This window comes from Malaclemys terrapin, chromosome 1, assembly GCF_027887155.1.
Source record: "Malaclemys terrapin pileata isolate rMalTer1 chromosome 1, rMalTer1.hap1, whole genome shotgun sequence".
NCBI lineage: Eukaryota > Metazoa > Chordata > Testudines > Emydidae > Malaclemys > Malaclemys terrapin.
This window is the reverse complement of record NC_071505.1, coordinates 107,865,141-107,885,418: the sequence shown is the minus strand read 5'-3', so window position 1 is coordinate 107,885,418 and position 20,278 is coordinate 107,865,141. Positions and strand designations below refer to the sequence as shown.

Here is a 20,278-nt window from a genome sequence, read left to right as displayed (position 1 = left end):
TCTTGTTTGAAGAGTTAAATTTCACCATGATCAAGGTTCTCTCCTCGGATTGACAAAATATTTCAGCCTAAGCATTCAAAATGAAGAGCACAGTCACACTTTGTTGCTCAGGGGAGCTAAATATCAAGGAGAATACAAACACAGAATACCCAGGAGCTCCTCTCTATGTCACAGAAAGATATCATTAGAATTGTTACATTCAACCTGTCCTATCTACAGAACCTGTGTTCCAGTTTTCAATCAGCTCATTAAGTTTTGTCGGACATCTTTTGGTTGCTGTTCTGCAAGAAGAAAATGACAAATTCTTATTTTCACAGTTTTATTTGTAAAGAACCTAGCATGAAAAGCTGTATTTAAATGTACTCCAAAACCTGAAAAACTGATGTCAGTTTATGATATGTTAAAGTGCTTGATATAACAATACTTTTTACTAATTTCTTTCTGAAAATAATCCAGTTCTGATTCAGTTAGTAATAATGTAAAGACAAAAATAATAATAATAAAAACTTACTATGGAGACACAGTTTTTTTTTTTTTTTTTTAAACTATACAGGGCACATTTGTACATTTCAAGTGTAACATAGAACATTTCCCTATGAGATTCACACCTTCATATGACTGAAAGACAGAAATTTCTTAAATATGCCTTCACATAACTACTTTAAAGAGATCATTTTGAACAAAGAAACTAATTACAAATGTCAGCTTAGAATAAACAGATTTTTCACTGAACACAATGGAATCCAGTTAGTTTCAAAGAATTATAAATACATGTTTTAGAGAGAGACTCAGCGATGCATTTGATTTTCAAGCTAGTATACTGAATGTTAGTTTAATAATACTGTGCAGAACTCAGACACTAGAAACAGGCAAAATTTGGTTAAAGAGTTTGCTTTGTAAAAGTAGGTGCCAGAGGGCTTTGATCTTTCCCAAGATTCCATTTCTCAACCAGTGAAGGTGCTTTAATACTGAAGTATAAATTGTGTTAACTTACGAGAATCCTGATTGGCTTCTCACCATTCTAAAGGGCTAGAATGATTTCTGTAGACCTCACAGAAAAAAAATACTCCGTTTCCAATTAAAGTAATCTATTAAAAAAACCCAAAAAACCAAAAACATGAAAAAATAAAATTTCATTGCAAAGAACCATACCCCCAAGGATGTCAAGTAACTAATGTATTAGGGATGAGAGGCACTCAGCTGTGCATCATGCTTCAAAATACCTTAGGGCACCTACAGTGTTTTATTACATACAAGGGAATTTTAGACATAATATTCTTCCCATATCATTCACGTGGTATGAAACTTGACAAAATAAATGTGTCCCATAAATTAATGTTTTCCATGTGAAGTTATATATTAAGTTAAATACCATAGGTTTTTACATCTAGTTTACAAGGGAAAATCCATATTTAAAGTTTTAAAATAGTCAGGTTTTGATTTATCCTTTAGATTAAAAGGACTACCTTTAAGAAGTCCTTTTCCTCTCATATTTGCCCTCTATGCCTGCCCTTTAAGGATGCCTCCATTTTCATTTCTACCCTAAGCCACATATATTTTCCACCTAATTTCCTTGTGACCCAGTGTCACGGCTACCTTCCTTCATCAGCTATAAGTATTTAGAAAAACAAAGCACAACTACCAGGATGCAGATTCCTCTGGAAAGGAAATGTAATCCACATGCAAAAAGCCAACAGATCAATGACAAAATGGATAATTTTTCATGGTGTAATGAAGATCATTTAGAAGATTGGGAGGTCAGGTGGGAGGGAACATTAATATTAATTATAGGATAGAAAATTGTTGATTTGCAAATAATGAAAATTAAAACTTTCTAAGCTCTCAGTATCACATAATAGTGCTGTATGGTTTCTGATACTTAGTTTATAATTCATTCAAAAATTCAAGTGTTAGGGATGAATTTTCAATTGTTGGCCATATCGCCTATTGACTAACTGGAGTGGCGTGGCCACCCCAAAACACAACCTTCTGAAGATGTAAAGATTAATTTAGAGTCAATGTACAGATGTGGACTTTTGGTACAAACCCACTGCATTGTTCATAGCCCCTCAAATCTGTTCTCCATAACTCCAATATTGATACTGCCGTCCTGCATAGAATACTTTGGAGGCTATTGGTCAATTCAAGCAAGAGCAGATTCATGCTTCCGAACAGCTTCAATTTGGCAAAAGCTCTGCCTTGGTTAAATCAAGAAGCAACAAAGAACCCCTCCCATGACAACCTCAAGTGTTGAGGATAGCAATTTGAATAGCGTGTCAGTAGAGAGTGATTGTTTTGCACATAAATGTTCAGATATTGAAATAGCTCTGCTGAGCACAGACCAGTATCGTCTGGATGAGATCCTTGTATCTTTCTAGGCTCCTCTGCTTTTGGTCAGCATTTTTCTATTTATACACTACAACCCTTTCTTCAAATAAGACGGATGCCATCTGACTGCTTTTCATCTGTCCAGGAGATATGGGGTGGGACTTCCTTCCTGACACCAAAATGAATCTATTACAAGAACTGCCCAGCTAGAGGGCAGTAGCAGAGTGGATATTTCTTACTAGCTTACAAAAGGAGAAAGTATACCACCCTCAACATGCATGACTTTCTGCAGCCTGTGAAGTTATTCCTTCTGTTGCAGGTATCTTACACAGCGCTTTTACACTGCTATCATTCCCATAAACTAGTGCCATCACCTTTCTATCAACACTTAATACTTTTGCATTATCCAATTTTCATTTTGCCTCCATCTCCCTCAGCCTGCCCTTATCCTTAATCTTTTTCAAATACTTTGAAGGAGCACTAACTACCCTCATCCTACCTCACCATAGCTCACTGGAGATATTAAACCTTGTCTACAAGCGGGCAGTGACTAAAACGCCAATTTTCTAATACTGTTCTGAAGGTGGCAACGTGCAAGCAGGAAAGACAGACTATTTCTAAACCCCTTCTCTGGATCTTGTTCCTCTCCATTATATTTATTTATTTGGGGGACACTAACTTCCCAGACATAACAAGAAGCAATGTTCAACATTCAGCCAAAATCTTTTGTAATGCACTGCAGTTCTGATCTACAATGTAATCTGTTATTTTAGTAAGGGCCTCTCCCCAAAGCAAAGATTGCTATATATACCAAGCTGTGTGATGTCCTCAGGCATCCACTGAAGAATAAATTGTGATCAAATTGATTAAACCAGTGAAACAAACAAAAGGATTTCGAACCCATCTCCAAAGGCAGCTAATGGCTGAGAGTTAACATGCCCCCAGCTTTGCATAAATCAAATCTAAGTGGAAGGAAAACTGAATGATACATCCCAGATATTTGCTGCATACTATCACACAACTGATTGAGTTTTTATTTTAGCATGTGGAACTTCAGCAGCTCCCAGTTTCTCCGAGTTCTGTGCCTGTGACATTTGTGTTTCTTTAACACATTATTAGTTTGAAACAGTATGAGACAGAAGCCTTGACACCAATTCCCCTTGCCTCACTTCTTTTCTATAGCTGAATTATTCAAAACCAAAGCGATCCTGTGCCTCCCAGGAACACTTACTCCCCAGGATAAAGGAAGACTAGTAACTTGCCAGTATTTCACAACTGGTTGAAACAGTCCTGTAGCACAGCAAAGTCGGTGTTTGCTCTATAGCAAAATAAAAACAGAAACAGAGCTTGATTCACCTTCTGAACCAAGTTATTCAACAGACAACCTCTTGAAGCATACGTCATCATCCACAGTACAAAAGCAGACGGGTGGGGATGGGGGTGGGGGTGGGGGAATCTGAACAAAACCCAGACAGAAGAGGGACAAAATGACAAATCAAGTTATTGACATTTCCCAAATATAGCCTGGTGCTGTACTGGATTTTTTTTTTTTTTTTTTTTAAACAGATGATATCAGGCTTCTTGGAGGCTCAACAATTCCTCATGTCCAGTGTTTAAACATTTCATTTGCACCTCACCTTGTGCTGACTGATAAAAATTACACAAAAGATCTTAAATATGACAACTCACAGCTTATACACATGGAGAGGCTTGGATCTTTAAAACATAAAATAAGGGAAACCGTGTACAGTAGGGTAAACGAAATACATTCACAACATTTCCAAGAATGAGATGATAGCAGTGGCTACATATTGATACTTTGCTGTGTTCTTTTGCAACACCTGAAAAGAGCCCTGCTGAGTTTGCACTGTATTTACACATTGACTGGCTTCTTCCTTGCTACCAAGCAGCAACATCTCTCCCCCCAGCCCCCCACAGCTGTCCCACGGTTTTAAGCTACTTATTTTCAGCACAAGAACATTGTCTAAGAAAAGTCTGAAGATTAATATAATTTCTTAAAGAAGATAGCATATTTACATACATCTAACACATGAAAATACTCTATTTTATTCTGTTTCAAATAAACTACAATACCGCATTTTAGCTTGTCTGCAGCTTTAGGACAGTCCTGAATCTGGTGTAAACTGGGTTTCCCACTCCCACCCGATAACAGGGTGCTCTGCTTTACAGTGATGCACTACCGCAGCATTCAAGTTCTAACAGGTCCCCAATTTTTGTTTGCTTGCTTAGCAGAGAAATAATGAAGTTCTCATCAAAGCCATGCTAAACATCCACTCCTTTAATGAGTGACCCTTCTAGGATGATGTTGAAATCTTGTAATGTCTGTAGGACTCTGAGGAGAGAATTCACTGTCATGCGGTCCCGCAGAAGGGCGTTCTCCTCATACATCCTTGTGATGGCAGGACACTCTGCTAGCAATGGAATCCATTGAGGAAGGAAGTGATCCCTACAGAGAGAAGAATGGAATTAATGCAATCTGCTGTGTCCAGCAGAACTTAATCTGAACTCTTGCCTTTAACACACCCCAGAACACAGTGTCCATTTTTGCATAGGTGACGTGTGTCATTTGCACTCAAAAGCTCCCCATATAAAAATTGAGATCCTGTTTATATTATTATTATTTATATGCAGTGGCACCTAGAGGCCCAATCAGGCGAGTACCACATTGTGCTAGATGTTGCACAAGCATGTAATAAGTGATGCCCCATCCCAGTTTTCAGTACAAATTAATTTGTTTTACTACTTCCCTACTTCTGTTCAGAGAAACAGAAGTACACTGTTGTATTTGGGTCAATGGAAAAAAAAAAAAAAAAAGAAGAAAACTTCTAGAGCCTACTTTAGTATTAATCCCTGACCACACTGTAGGTGGCATAATGATTTCAATTTTTTGAGGACTGACATGGGAGAGTAAAGACAGGGAAGAGATCAAGGAAGTCAGATTAATGCCATGGGGAAAGATTCAGTTTAATTCCCAAGCCATTAGCAAGGAAAGAAAAGTCCAGGAATTCTGTATTGGTGAAATGCAAGTTTAAAAATATTTAGATACATAAAGACAAAGGAAGAGAAAAAGGAAAAAAATATCAACAGAAGTGCTCAAAATCCTATTAGGAAAGGCAGATTTTCTTCCCACAAGGTTTAGCAAAGACAGAAATAGCCATGTGCCCGTTTTCATTTGGGTTATTAAAAAGAGAGCTGGGGGAGGAAGAGGTGGACTGATTCCTCTTTTGAGGGCACCCTGAACTCACGAGGCCTGTACTTAGTGTAATATCACGTAAAGAGAAGCTCATGCACACAATTTCCCTGCATTACCATGAATTTCATTAAAACAGAAAAAAGTGACTTGCAGAAATGTATATGCTAATCATCAGGAATAATACACATCTTACTTAAATTTCTCTTCTGCTCTTAAGGACATTTATTTAAAAGTATGAACTGGCCAATTTATATGTCCAAGATATTTTAAGCTGGTAAACTAAACTGTCCAATAAGAGTGATACAGAGTGTTCAACTGACTAATCCAACATTAGAGAACACCACAGTGAAGAATGCTGCTCTGTACCTAGTCCCCAGGCAAACCAGGATTTGGAATTTGCCGTCCTTCCCGATGTTCCTTGGTGCAGTACTGATAGCATTTACATAGTGACAGAATGTTTTGCAGGATGATCTCTGAAGCAAGACGTCCTCTTCATTGTCCCCAAACTGGTCAGTGGTTTCAAAGTAAGCAACTGCTTTCTCTGCAGACAGAAAGTAAAACCATGCAATGATTAATACAAAACACTTTGAAGCCACCTCAGCACCTTACAATTATGCAAAGAAAGCCATTAAAAAAAAAAAAAAAAAAAGTCAGCATGTGCCAAAAGCTACCTCATGGTTACTATATATCCTATCTAAATAAAGTGTGGTAGTCTCAGAAACTGCTGTGTGGTGACAGTTGGCAAATGTGGTCACTGTATACTGTACCTTAAATTAGCATAATGAATTAGTTTAGTGATTATAGGCATTTTTGTGGTGCTAAATAGTTTAATTATTCCCATTTTATAAATGTCATTAGCTACTAGTTATGGATTTCCTGAGTGAGATCTTCCCTCAGGCTAAGAGCCTTAATTTATTTATTCCCTTAAAAATATATTCCTGAGTCCCAAGGACTGAGCAGTGTGGACCAATAGATAATAACCTGTATAACATCCACTGAACAAGACTATTCTCTAATCGGTATCGCTTTTCTTCAGATTGTAGTTGAAAGCCATTTCCCAACACCTCATTTACTAGGTTTGTATCTTATGAAATTGCCAAAGAATTTCCTTCTTTCCTTATCAAAATATTTCAATGAATTACTGTTTATGAAAATGCAGTTCTAATAAATGGCATGCAAGCTACCCCTACAAATATGTCTATCAATAAGTCTCAATCTGAGAAGCAAAACCCTCTATCGTTTCATGTCTTGGCTGTCTGTGGAGAAAAGGTTTTCAAACATGTAGCAGTTCTTGTGAAGTGGACAAATTTGGATTTGAGGGAAGCCAAGTTTAATTTGGATCAGAACCTGAATCCATTTCCAAAAGTGGTTCCAGAGCTCATTTCTAGTCACATGCTGCAGTTGTATATTTCCTCCTTGTCACCTCCTTCCCAAAACCATTTCTCCTCATCTTTTGCTGTCTCAAAAGATGTAGCTCTGGAATTATTGTACGTAAATTTGTCCTTGTTTTTCCCAGCAAGCCCTCCCCACACACCCCTTTTGCTATTGCTGTGTACAATCATCATCCTTGCTGTGGCTCAGACTTGTGTTCTTGGGTCATCTTTGACTACTTTTTCCTTTCTCCTCATACATCAAGTCCTATTATCAAGTCTTGCTACTGCTTGTTTTGCCACATATGAAACCCCCCCCCACCTTTCCTTCTTTTGCTTTGTGACACTTTTATCCTCCCCTCCCTTGATTACGAAAAGTGGCTCCAGTACTGCCTCCCCATTTGCCACATATTATGCCTCTCCACTGAGTTAGGAAAACAGCCACTAAAATCTTCATCCTTTCCTGAGCAGACCAGATCACTCCCCTCCCGCAAACCCCTCCACTGGCTCACCCCTGCCCACTATATCAAATTTAAGATTTCCCATCCCCACCCTCCACACCCCATTCACTGGAATCTGCCAAAAGTCACTGGCCTCATTTACATTGTTTCCTTCTTCAACTCCTGACATTGGGCTTTCATTTGCTGCTCCCTCTGCTTGGGTAACTTCCCAAACTATGCCAGCCATTCCCCTCAAACACCTCCTAACACCCGCTTCTTCTACGAGGCTAAAATACATTATTAATCCACATCAGTTAAAGACCCTCCCTACTCCACCCCAATGTTATATATGTGTTGGTGACAAAGAAAAAGAAAAAACAAAAACAAAAACGGTTACTATCCCAAGTTAACACCTCACCTGGGTTTTCCAGTTCACTTAATCTCATCTGTGCCTGTCTTTTAAAATGAAAGCTACTCAGGGCCCGGAGTGTATTTGTATTTTTTACAACACAGAGCACAATTGCACTTAAACAACACTCACATAGGGTTAGATTAGGAGACAAAGTTTGTCCTGTAGGAACTGAATGGAACCCAAGCTTATTAAAATCTGAGGTATGCACACTTGTGGCCATTTCCCTCTAACCCTTTCTCCCCTCATCCCAACATAACACACCAGTTTACCTATGAAATCCCAGATGAATACGTTCTTGTGGAAAATCCGAGCAGATTTGAATCCATGGTGGAAGACCTGCTCCAGTGCTGCAACCAGGCCATTTTCACCACACAGTAGAATGGTAAGGCTGCCTCTCTATGGAACAAAAAGATACGGTTCTTAAGTACAACAAGCTTCAAAGCCTGGTGTAACACTGGTTACTGGTACACTGTTCCCGGTTTTCCTGGTTATAAAAAGGTTTACGTGTATTTCCTCTTCTAATTACAATATATTTTATGATAGAGTACCTCTTTCTCGGGCTTGTGAAAATGTTTCACAATATTGTTCACAGCTTCCCCAATTCCTTCTTGGATCTGCCCTGCATTAGGTTCTGTAAATTAATAGAAAGCACAGTCGCTGAATATGAGAACATTAAGACAATGCACATTAAATCAAATTCACACACTTCCAAACTTGGTTCAAACTGCAGGAAACATTCGATCTTTAATACAGGAAGAGCTTATGGAGTTATTTGCGCTAAGCAAATCTACGAATCTCAGTTATAGATGACCAGGGAACAACATCAAAACGAACCAAATTAATTGCCAGACAAACTGCACAGGCCAAGGACTTTCCTTTATAAATAATTTATTTCAGTTAATGAAGCTCTGTCCATCACATATACATCCAGCACTCTTTTATTGCTAAGAGTTCTTCACAGATTTTAGGCCAGAAGGGACCAATTAGAATCATCTAGATTGACCTCCTGTATAACACAAGCCCAGGAGTGCTGCCAGCTTTTCTGCTGCCCTAGGCGGCGGAAGGTCCCGCCCCGAAATGCCGTCCCCCACAGAGGCGGCGGAAGGTCCTGCTGCCGAAATACTGCCGCAGTCGCTGCCCCCCAAATTGTAGTGTCCTAGGCGACCGCCCAGGTCGCCTAATGGGTTGTGCCGGCCCTGCACAGGCTGAAGAATTTCACCCAGGAATTCCTGCATCAAGCCCACAACTTCTTGCTGAACTAGAGTATATATTTAAATCTAGATCGGATGCTTTAAAAAAAAAAAAAAAAAAAAAAGACTTCAAGGTGACAGAATCCACAGCATCCCTTGATATGTTAATCCAATGGTCAGTTACCCTAACTTAAAAATAAAAAAAAAAATGGTGTCCTATATATGGTCTGAATTTATCTAGCTCCAGTTTTCAGCCATTGGATCTTGCTAGATTACAGCTCTCTACTATCAGAAATCTTCTGCCCATGTAGGTATTTACAGGATGTCATTGTGTAATTTATTAACATTTGTTCTGATAAGCTAAATAGATAGAGCTTCTTTCATCTCCCACTCAACACACTGAATCATTCTCAGAGCTTTTTTCCCCAAACGCTTGCCAATTTTTCAACATAATACAATTCAGTGTTTTTGTTTAAAATACGGATGGCCTTCCACATGTCAAAAGTAATGCCTCATGTGAGTTGGAAGGCAATTGAATTCCTGAGCTTTGCAGTCCCCACCCTTCAGGAAATGCTCTGAACTCATGCTCAGACATGGAACCACACTCATGGAAAGCAGCACTGGATTCATGTTGCTCTTTAGATTATGTTTTGCCTGGAGAGAAACAGACACTGGTAACTGAAATAAAATGCTTAGTATTTAGCACTTTACAATAAGCATCAAAACTTTGTGCTCTGAGTGAGAGGTTTTATCCCCATTTGACAGATGGGGAAATTCAGGTAGATTAAGTCATTTGCCCAAAGTCACAGAGCAAATTAGAAGCACAGTGATGGTTAGAAACCATTGTTCCTTCAGACTGGACCTAAGTTTTAGAGGTTACAATCCTGTTAAAGATGCTACAAGGCTAAAATACATTATTTTATTTCCCAGTAGTCACTACCCCCATGTTATAGCTGTGAGCACAGGAAACGGCAGGGGCTTACTTGTATTTTTTCCTGTAAGGGAGGTGATACTCAGTCTGCGAGCTGTGGTTGGGGATTTCTGTTGAGGGGGGGTACGGCACTGCTTCCCAAGATCTTCATCCGACGTTGAAGTTATCAGTTCTCCAATAAGAATTCTCTCCAGACTGCCATCATCAACTCCCTTCCCCAGCCATCGTCCACATGGGAATCTGTGGTACCACCCAACAGAAGAGTTTGAACTAGCTGAACATTTTAACTTAAATTCAAAGTTTAGGGACATAACTATTTCAGGGCTCCACTATGGCCCACCTAAACACTTATCTGGTGGAAAATAATCTCCAGAGTCAAAAACTGCCATTTAAAAAACCAAACCCCTCTACTTCTAAGAAACGGAAAAAAAATTCTGTCTTGGAAAAAGAGAGAGATCTCTGTTGATTGTGCAACAAGCCATCCCTATTATCAGAGCTGTGCTAACCATCCATGTTTCTTGACTGCAAAATGTAATTAAGACAGCAATGTTAGCTTTAGCTCCATTAAAAACAAAGAAAAACCATCTACATTTGTCAAATCAAAAGGAAATAGCCTTCAAGCTTGTATGAAAGCACTAGACAGTAGAAGACAGAAATGTGTTATACAGAAGTATTTGATAAGGCTCTTTTAGGTTTCTACATATACAAAATGAAAGCATGTATAGCCACAACTGCAGATTAAAAAACCCAAAGACAACAGTTACTTACCTATACTGTAACTATTTTTCTTCGAGATGGGGTGCAGACGTATTCCACTCATGTGTGCACGCACCCAGCACAATGAAGCCAGAAAAATTTGTTCAGCATTATCCATTGGGGCGCACTTACACCTTCTGACCCCAATATACCATCCCATGGCTCTGCAACGACAGCACCACCCTGCCCCCTACTCAGTTCCTTTGCCCCAGGTTCCAATGCTGGAGACGCTGAAGCTGAGCGGAAGGAAGGCGGGTTGTGGCATACATGTCTGCACCCACATCTTGAAAAACAACAGTTACAATACAGGTAAATAATTATATTTTCTTTGCTTGTGAGTCACCTGAATCCAGGTCGGCAACCATGGTGGTGGAAGACATGGATTCAGGTGACCCACAAGTAATTCCAGTAGGTGGTAGAGCTCTGAGTTTACTTCAACAATGAGCACAGCACTGCCTTCCCAAAGATTGCATCTGACAGATGCGGTGGTGTAAAAGTATGTATGGAAGACCATGTAGCCCTCAAATGTGTAATATCACCGAGAGCCACACTGAGAAACAACACCGAGAACCACAACTGATATCACTTAGGCTCTTGTCAAATGAGTCCATAATGTCCATGGGGCCACAGTCTGAGCTACTCCATAAGCTGTGGTAATACAGGAAGTTATCCACCTGGAAACTGTCTGCGGAGACAAGCTGACCTTTCACCAATCCTCACAGGGGATAAAAAAACTCAAGGTGATGAACGAAATGGCTTAGGCCTTTCCGGAAAGAACACCAAGCACTGCCTCATCATCTAACGCATGCAGATGCTGCTCATCTATATTTGAGTGCTTCTTAGGAAAGAATATATACAAGTAAATAAGCTAGTTAAGGTGAAACTGTGAAATCACCATGGACAAAAACTTCAGATGTGGTGTTAAGAACGTTGTCTTTGAAGAACTGAGAATACGGAGGTTCTGCCCGTAATGGCTTGTAACTCGCTGACTGCTATAGACCCAAGAAAGGCTATCTTTTGGGAGAGGAGACACAATAAGAGGTTGCTGTCAGCTCAAACGAAGGATAGGAGAGGGTGGCCAGCACAGTATTAAGGTCCCACAAAGAGACCATTTCCTTCACAGGTAGAAAATACCTTTTAGAAATCTTACTACTATGGAGTTTGGGTAAACTACTTTCCTTGGATCAGAGGATGGAATGATGAAATCATTGCCAAGTGAACCCTCAAAGACCCAAGGACTTCAAATGTAACAAATAATCCCAAAATGTCCTGAACACGAGCTGACAGACTGAATTCCCTTAGATACTGACCAAACCAAAGAAACCTCTATTTAGCCAAATATGTAGATGGTTTTATACCTTTAAGCGGGATTTTATTAACTCTTTCCAAACATTGCCCTTCCTCTTCATCTAGCCACGTACCATCCACACTGTGAGGCGTAGATTGCTTAGTACGGGATGAATAACATGGCTATCGTGCTAAGTCAGCAGGCCGAGAAGGAGAGGAAGAGATTTGGGAGGTCGGACAGATTGAGAAGGTTGGAGAATAAATATTGTTTTGGCCAAGCTGGCACAATAAGTATCAGTTTTGCATGGTTCAACTTCAGTTTGAGGATAACCTGCGAGATGAGAGGGATGGCCTGTGTAAATCCCAAAGGCTGTAAAGTAGCTTGGGAGTCCTTAAAATAAAGTTGCCAGTTTTCTCAGAAAACAAAAACTAACCAAATGCTAAAGTCCTCTTTGGCCTGCTGAACTTCAGGAGCTATGCTGGAGTTCTGTAGCCATCAGGGCCTTATCACAGCTGCAACTATATGTCTGGATGAAACATCTGCCACATCCAGTGCTGACTGTAGAGACATCGTGGCCACCAAACAGGGCTCTGCAATCAATGCCTTAAACTCTTCCCTGGAGGATTCTGGTAATTTATCTGTAAGTTTGGACATAGCGTCCCAATTTACAGTCACATTTAGACAATGCTTGCAGGTTGGCAATGTGCATTTGTAACGAGGAAATTGAATACACTTTTATCCTCACCCAATCTAACGTTTAGACTCTGATTAGAAGTAGATTTATACCTCCTCTGTCCTACTCGGATTTGTCGTACTCGGATTTGTCACAGTCACAGGGAATTAGGAGGTGGATGGAAAATATTCAAACCCTTCCATGGTGACAATATCTAGTCAGTAAGCTTAGCTATGGGTGTTATAGACACTGGGGTATTCCAGAAATTTGGCAGGATCCAATATTGCTTCATTTATAGGGAGAGCCACTTCCCTCGGAGCTGAGGATTGAAGAACATCCACTAACTAATGGGTTCTTTTGAACACACAGCCTGAATATCCAATGGAGATGCCATTTATCTCAGGATGACTTGATAGTATTTAAAGTCCTCTTGTACCAGAGATGAGGATTCAGGCATGGTAGCATTGTCTGGCGAAGAGGAAGAAAAGGGAAATGGAACCACCAGAATCTCTTGTGCAGGGGTTCTCAAACTGGGGGTCGGTACCCCTCAGGGGGTCGTGAGGTTATTACATGGGGGGGGGGGGTTGCAACTTGTCAGCCTCCACCCCAAACCCTGCTTTGCCTCCGGCATTTATAATGGTGTTAAATATATTAAAAAAATGTTTTTAATATATAAGCAGGGGGGGGGGGGGGGAGGGGGACGTGTTTGCACTCAGAGGCTTGCTATGTGAAAGGGGTCACCAGTACAAAAGTTTGAGAACCACTGCTCTCATGGCAATGCATTTGACTGTACCAAGGGTTCAACTCCATCAAGTCAGAGACAGCTCCTCAGCCTGTGGCTAAAGCACAGTTGGCCCATGTGGAGAAACTACCAGAGGAACAGGTGATCTAGCCTTGGACTGAGAGGACAATTGGGACCTCACCAAACGAGGAACCTCCCAGGAATTCCAAGGAGGCCACTGTGGATGTGGCATTGATGGCCAGTAGGAGGTAGGCCATGAAGCCGATTGTGGGAGCAGTACTGATCATGATACCGACGGTGACCCCCAGGAGGTCTCTATCTTGGATAGCTGTATCAAGAAGGCAAAGGAGAGGAAGAGGCTTCAGCATTTAATCTTGAAGACACTTCCAAGCAGCTGGCAGTAATGTAGGAACCACTCCAGATGGGACCAATAAATGGCCCACATCATCTGCAGTCCAACACAACAGCCTCATTGGCACCAATGGTGGTACAGTCAAAAGCAATTTGAGTACTGGTAAAGGCATCACACTTGGTACTGAACCGGACAGTTGGTACTGAAAGTGAAGTGGGTACTGGACCTGCAGATGTACACTGTTCTGGAACGGTCATCAGTACTGAAGATAGCATCTCTGTGCCAGCAGTCCCCTAGCTACTATACAGGAAGCAGACTATAATTCAGGGCCCTGGATATGAGGAGGTGCAGACAATAAGTCAGCCATCAATCCAGGAAATGCAGAGGACACCGAAGATGAAGCCACTAAAGTCAAGTGTTCTTAAGTGGTGAGTCAGGAACAGACAGGCATAGCAAGTTTGCTGCTGCCTGATACATCAGTGGTGTGAAGAGTGTCTGTGTGGACACCACCATCATCAGTGCCGGTCTGAGCAGATGCCCCCAGAGTGGTACCGGAGTCAATGGTACAGTCTGGTTGATCAGCCACTGGCACTGGAGAGTGGGTTGAAGGCCCAGCTTTATCCACATCCCAAAAGACTCAGGATGTCAGTCTGCACTCCTCCTAGACAAGGAGGATAAATCTCTCTGAACACTGGAGCTGCCCCAGTCCATTTTCCTCAGGGTAGCAGAGGAAGGAGAACGAACGATCCCTCTTTTTGCTGTGTGAATAATCCAAGTCTGGACATGGAGCTCCTGTCCATTCTAGCTTAGGCACTCTCTGGAGGACCTGATGATCTGCAGCAGTCCCCAGAGCTGAAGTGAGACTCATGGCTTTCTCCATAAAGGCACTGCCTTCAAACACAAATCTGTGTTCTCTTCTTAAACAACTTATTGGTAGAGAAGCCTTAAGTAGGGTGCCCTTCACCAAGGCACAATGAACTTCGGGTTGGGGGGGTGTCACTAGTGGGGATAGCACCACCACATGATGGACAATGTTTAGAACCCAGAGAAGGCATCACCCTGGGCTAAAACGCTACTAAATATCCTAAGCTAAATTAAATCTTAAGGTACTACTCAACTTAACTATTTACAGAATAAATAAATAAATAAATAAAACCACTGTGACAAAGAACGTGGGGTGAGACACCACACTGAATGCTCCAAATCAAGCTGTGGACAGAGAGAAGGACCTGGTTTCGGGAGGTGCCAGCTCATATAGCCATGGAGGCATGAGCGACTCCCCGATGGGCACTCCTAAGCAAGTTCTCTGGTTTCGGTACACTGAGTACATGCACACTAGAGTGGTATGCACATCTGCAGCCATTTGAAGAACTCATTTTCTTGAAAGCTATACTTCTGTATTCTTGTTCAAGTATTCTGACATTTAATGGCTTTTTAAAACCAATTGTTCATACTTCCATTACGAAGATTTACCTAAAATAAAACTGCCATTCAAGCTTTTGGGAAGAAAAATGGAATTTATTTATATACAGCTGTGCTGGACAGACATAAGCCCATCAATTTGGCTATTAGAGGCAATGGTGATAAGCACTTTAAAATTATGCAGTCTGTCCTGTCTCAGCAGACTAATAAAATCTCATACTTTCAAGCCTCCCCATGTATTTCTAATCAGATTCTTCAGCTTCAATTGTAGTTTCTGAAACCTAGATTCCATCTCTAAAACCTAAATTGAGTCGCCTGTCTGCATCATAGTTCAGCAGACCCAAAAAGGACACCAGAGATCTCTAGTGTTTTGTCGATCAGGCAGGGATTTCAGATTTAGAAAGTTAGAAACTTTGAAACTTGTTGCTTACTTGTATGTGTGTCCTGTAATTTCACTTCTCACCATGACGCAATCTACCAGCCACTTGGCTAATAATCCTGAGTTGTCATGACCAATCTGAACAGTTGTTAGCTTTCCTAAATTCTGGCACTGCAAATGAAAAAAAAACAGAACAAAAAAACCACCACAGATTTTATTCATTTTATAGAAAGATGGCCCACAATAGTATAGTTCATAAAGCAAATGAAGTTAAACAAAATAGTGAAGCATGGATTCTTAATTAAGCAAATGCAGCTAAAAACAGCATAATTGAGGTTTCTTTGTTCCTATTTTATTCAGTTAGGACCTCAAAAATGTATAGCCCATTAATAGATGTATATTCTTTGCAGTGAGAGCTTACGATACATAATTATGAGTCATGTTAACCACTTTGTTTTTAGCTAAACAGGCAAGAAAGCTGTTTTTATTTATGAAATTTGTTTTCAATATGTTCAAAATTACAAGATATTTTTGAGAAGCTGAATAAGGAATCATTCTGTGGCAGGAAACTAGTCATTATCATTAAATGCCAATGTGCTCAGTTCTTCATAAGACAAAGTACCCACCCTGAGAAGCTTATGATCACAAAAAGACAGACAAGTAGAAAACGATACTGCAACGTCCAGAGCAATGTTATTTAATATTTACATAACAGTAATGACCAGAGGCCCCAATGAAGACTGGGCACCATTTTGTTAGATGCTATATACATACACACAACATATAAAGGGCAGGTCCCTCTCCGAAAGAGGTTACAATCTAAGGTCCCAAACCTGCAAACATTTATACATGAGAGTATCTTTACACCCACAAGTAATCCCACTGAACTCTTTAGTGCTTTAGATGTTAACGTAGAGACTTCCCCTGTTAAATACATTATTCATCTAAGTGTCTTATAGCCAATGTGGACAAGCATTTGTGAGCATTGCAGAAGAGGTGGGGTCTTTACAAGGGATCTGAGTGATGAGGGATAAAAGGTCTGGCATACTGGGAGATCATTGTGTTTACGGAGGGATGATCCGTGTCTTTCATTCCAGAGATCTTTGCTGACACAAGACAAAGTACTACATCACCATTCATTCCTGTCCAGGGCCTGTTCCTCCATTAAGCCTAGTCTGGTCATGTCCCCACGTAGGATCTCTCAGGCCTTGTCTACACTACAGGGGAAATTCCATCTAAGCTACACAATTTGTTATGTGAATAGCGTAACTCAAATTGGTGTAGCTTAGATCTACTTACCACAGGGTTCACACTACGCAGTTGACGGGAGACGCTCTCCCGTAAACTCCCTCTACTCTTCTCGATCTGGTGGAGTACAGGAGTCGGCGGTGGAGGGATCTGCAATTGATTTAGCAGGTCTTCACTTGACCCGCTAAATCGACTGTGGATGTATCAATCGCTGCTCATTAATCCCTGCATAAGTGTAGACAAGCCCTCAATATTTAGTCAGTGGTTGGCCTCTAGGTCAGACTGACCTTGATTGTGGTTGCATTATTTTCTTTGGCATCCTATCATTCGTCTGTCTTTTGCAGTGTCCCCACCATCATAAATCTTGTTGCTGGAGTCAATCCAGTATCCTCATTTCACATTCTACTCTCTTTTTAACATAGCTGGTCTTAAAAAAATCATTCCACTTCACACCTTCAATCTTCCATTTCTACTGCCTCCAGCCTTCTGATGTTTGTTTCATTCAATGCAGCTGCTTCCAGAACTGAGTAATAATGTTAGTAGGCCGGTATGATAAATTTTCATTTTGGTACCAAATGCAATGTTTTTATCAGTCCATAATTGTCAATTGATTGATGAAATCAAGATATTAATTATGTCTGATGCTATGAAGTTATGAAATTGTTGGATCAGAGAATGTTTCTATGGGTATGTCTGCACTGTACCAGGAGATGTAATTTCCAGCTCGGGGAGATGTACACACACTGGCTTTGAGTGAGTCAGTATACTACAAACAGCAGTGTAGCAGCAGTGGCATGGGCTAGCTGCCTGAGTACACACCTAGGGTATCAGAAGGGATTGTACTTGGGCAGTTAGCCCAAGCTGCCACTTGGGCCAGAGCTACCTGAACTGCAACTCCTCCAGCTGCAGTGTAGAAGTACCCTAACGTGGCTGCGGAATGCACTGCTTGCTGACATGGGTTGCAGCACATACTTACCAGACCAGGGACAAAGAAGAGTCATTAACTGTAATGACTGTGCTCTGGATTTAATGCACTTTCTCCAACTTGTCTTCAAGAAAGGGGAAGTGGAGTGTGTGGAAAATCCCCAAACAGAACAAAGGGAGAGAGCAAGGATTTAAAAAGGACTCTCGGAAGGCAAAAGGGGGAAGGCTTTTGGAGGGACAGGAAGCTTTGGCAGGAGTGTGGAAGAGATGAGCAGGCTTTCTTAGCAGGGGGGTTGGTTTAACTGTGGCCTAACCATGGTCAGGGAAAGCCAGATGGGCTGGAAAGACTCATGAACTCCAGGGAAAGGATTCTAGACACCCCAGGTGACTCTGCTCAAGTCCAAAAGAACTTGGGGGGGGGGGGGCCGGCAGCGGCGTTCACTGTCGTGTACCCCTGAAGAGGTAAACTGTAAACTAGCAGACCTTCACCTTTGGTGAGATTCTGGGGAACATACAAGAGCTGCTGTTAGGCTTGGGGAGATGGCACTAGTTTCAGGACCTAGGAAACTGGACTGCGGAGTCCCCACTGACAAGAGGAATGTCAGACACAAGGTGTACGACTGAAGCACATGCCTAGAAGTCCCCTGCCATGCACATTGCCTAAACTTTGCCCTGCCCCAGCAGGCTAAGGGCATGTGGGATTCAGCATTTTGATCCCCCACAACAGACTTGAGTGTCCAGCACGGGGAGCTCAAATAGATCTGGGGCAGCAGAGAGACAAGCCCGAAGATGGAAGAGAGGGTACAAGTGGCATAGTGAGGCTGTTGTCACTGGCAGAGCAAAGGGAAAGCAGGGAACTGTAAGAAATGTCATGAGGGATGTAGGTTGAGAGGAGTTGTACAGAGCTATTCAGATGAGGACAAGAAGTATAAATTAGACACGGTGGGTAAAGGAAAGCCAGTGAAAAAGTTCCGACAGGAGAGTGACATGTTCTGTCCATCAGTAAGGACAGTAACTTTAAAAGCACTAGCTTTCTGCTTTTCATTTAAAATCTACAGTGACCTTGAACACTCAGACGCTATTTAAAGAGTTGTGCTCTGAACACAAAATAAAAACTAGCAAAATAAATGTTCTGGTGGTAGTGCTCAATACTGACTACTGAAAAAAGAAGAGTGCACTCACCTCAAATGTCATTTCTAGAAGATTTTTAGGAATCTGCATTACTCCTGTATCTCCTAGTTCTCCTGAAACACAAATCCATGGGTTTGATGTGGTGATTGCATTGCTTAGTTTTTTGATAGGGATTATCACAGTCCTGTATGGAATCACTAAAATGAGAAAAAACAAACAAACCAGAATTAAAGCTGCATTTTTTAAAACGTAGTTTACACAATATAGTATAATTAGGACTTTGCTCTTGTGCTGTATCTCAGTAGCATTACAAGTAAAAATCTCTCTCAATACCGAAGGTAAATGAGACAATTCTAAAAGTATCCAGAATGCAGTATTTGCACCAACTATGAAAAAAGATACTCTGAGCATAAAAGAAAGAGGTCATGAAACCATTTCAAGTCTAGATAGCTCAGTTATAGACAGAAAAAGAATAATTATGTTAAAATAAAGCTGATCTGCAAAGCAGCTGTTGGGTGGTTTCAACACAGGCACCAATTATTACTTGTCCATAAGAGCAGCTTCAAGTACCAGTTCCTTAAGTCTCTGCCATTGCAAACAAAATGATCTCATAGATCTGCACATTGAGAAGAGACCAGGAGCATTTTGCCCTTCAAATTTAAACAATGTCCTTTGGGTTTTTTTGCTGTTCTCTTGCAACATTTGGAGTTAATATACTCAAATGAAGACCTGCCAACATTTTTCAGTGGTTATATGTGCCAAACATGATGCATAAGCCAGTAAGTCAAACACTATGAAAATGGACCCCAATATAAAACTGAGATAGTCTCCCACATTTAAAATCAGAGAATGAGATGGGGAGGCATTCCCTTACTTGTGCATAAACAATATATTTGAGATTGATCTGAATAACCACCAGGTGTTGCTGTTGTACCACAATGAAAACTAGGAGCATTCACCTTGCAGTTCAAAGCAATAAAGGACTTCAGAAAATGCCTGCTTCATCCCATCTCCATTTTAAAAGTGGAACATTATAATTCGAATACATCATTATACCCCTACGTATCAGAATACTGGCAAAGCTGCTAATATGAGGTTGTCAGACTGAAGACAGATTTGGAGCTTTCATCCTCTAGCTGAGTGGAAATATTATGAAGCAGACTCTCAGTGGACACACTTCTCTCAGCACCACTTAAAATATATGGGAATCTCAGTAGGGCTTGATGCTTAATGCATAGTTGAGTGAGAAAAACAGGGCTGGCCACTCGTCCCAACTTGCACTGGACAGAGTGGAATCACACTCGTCTGTACTGCAAGAGTTGCTTTCCTGATGTTTTGCAAACCTGCCATTTCCTTTGATTAAGGAAATCATCCCTTTTTACTGGTGCATGCATCATCTCAATATTGTACACACAATGCCACAAATTCACTCTTGCGTCCCAGAGGAGTAAGTTGCCAACCCTGATGGTCCAGAAAAC

At 41.0% G+C, this 20,278-nt stretch overlaps 1 protein-coding gene across 5 annotated transcripts in view; it reads right to left on the bottom strand.

Moving 5' to 3' along the window:
• Positions 1 to 308: 308 nt before the first annotated feature.
• The window catches only part of DENND5B (DENN domain containing 5B), a 192,626-nt gene continuing 172,656 nt past the window's right edge, over positions 309 to 20,278 (bottom strand). For all 5 annotated transcript variants that reach the window (XM_054034587.1, XM_054034606.1, XM_054034614.1 and 2 more), the window contains 7 exons: positions 18,852 to 18,997; positions 15,550 to 15,668; positions 9,938 to 10,125; positions 8,313 to 8,395; positions 8,034 to 8,160; positions 5,909 to 6,083; positions 309 to 4,795 (listed from right to left, as the gene is read on the bottom strand). In XM_054034587.1, the coding sequence (XP_053890562.1) occupies positions 4,612 to 4,795; positions 5,909 to 6,083; positions 8,034 to 8,160; positions 8,313 to 8,395; positions 9,938 to 10,125; positions 15,550 to 15,668; positions 18,852 to 18,997 (1,022 nt within the window). In that variant the 3' untranslated portion in view covers positions 309 to 4,611. The remainder of the gene's footprint in view (positions 4,796 to 5,908; positions 6,084 to 8,033; positions 8,161 to 8,312; positions 8,396 to 9,937; positions 10,126 to 15,549; positions 15,669 to 18,851; positions 18,998 to 20,278) is intronic.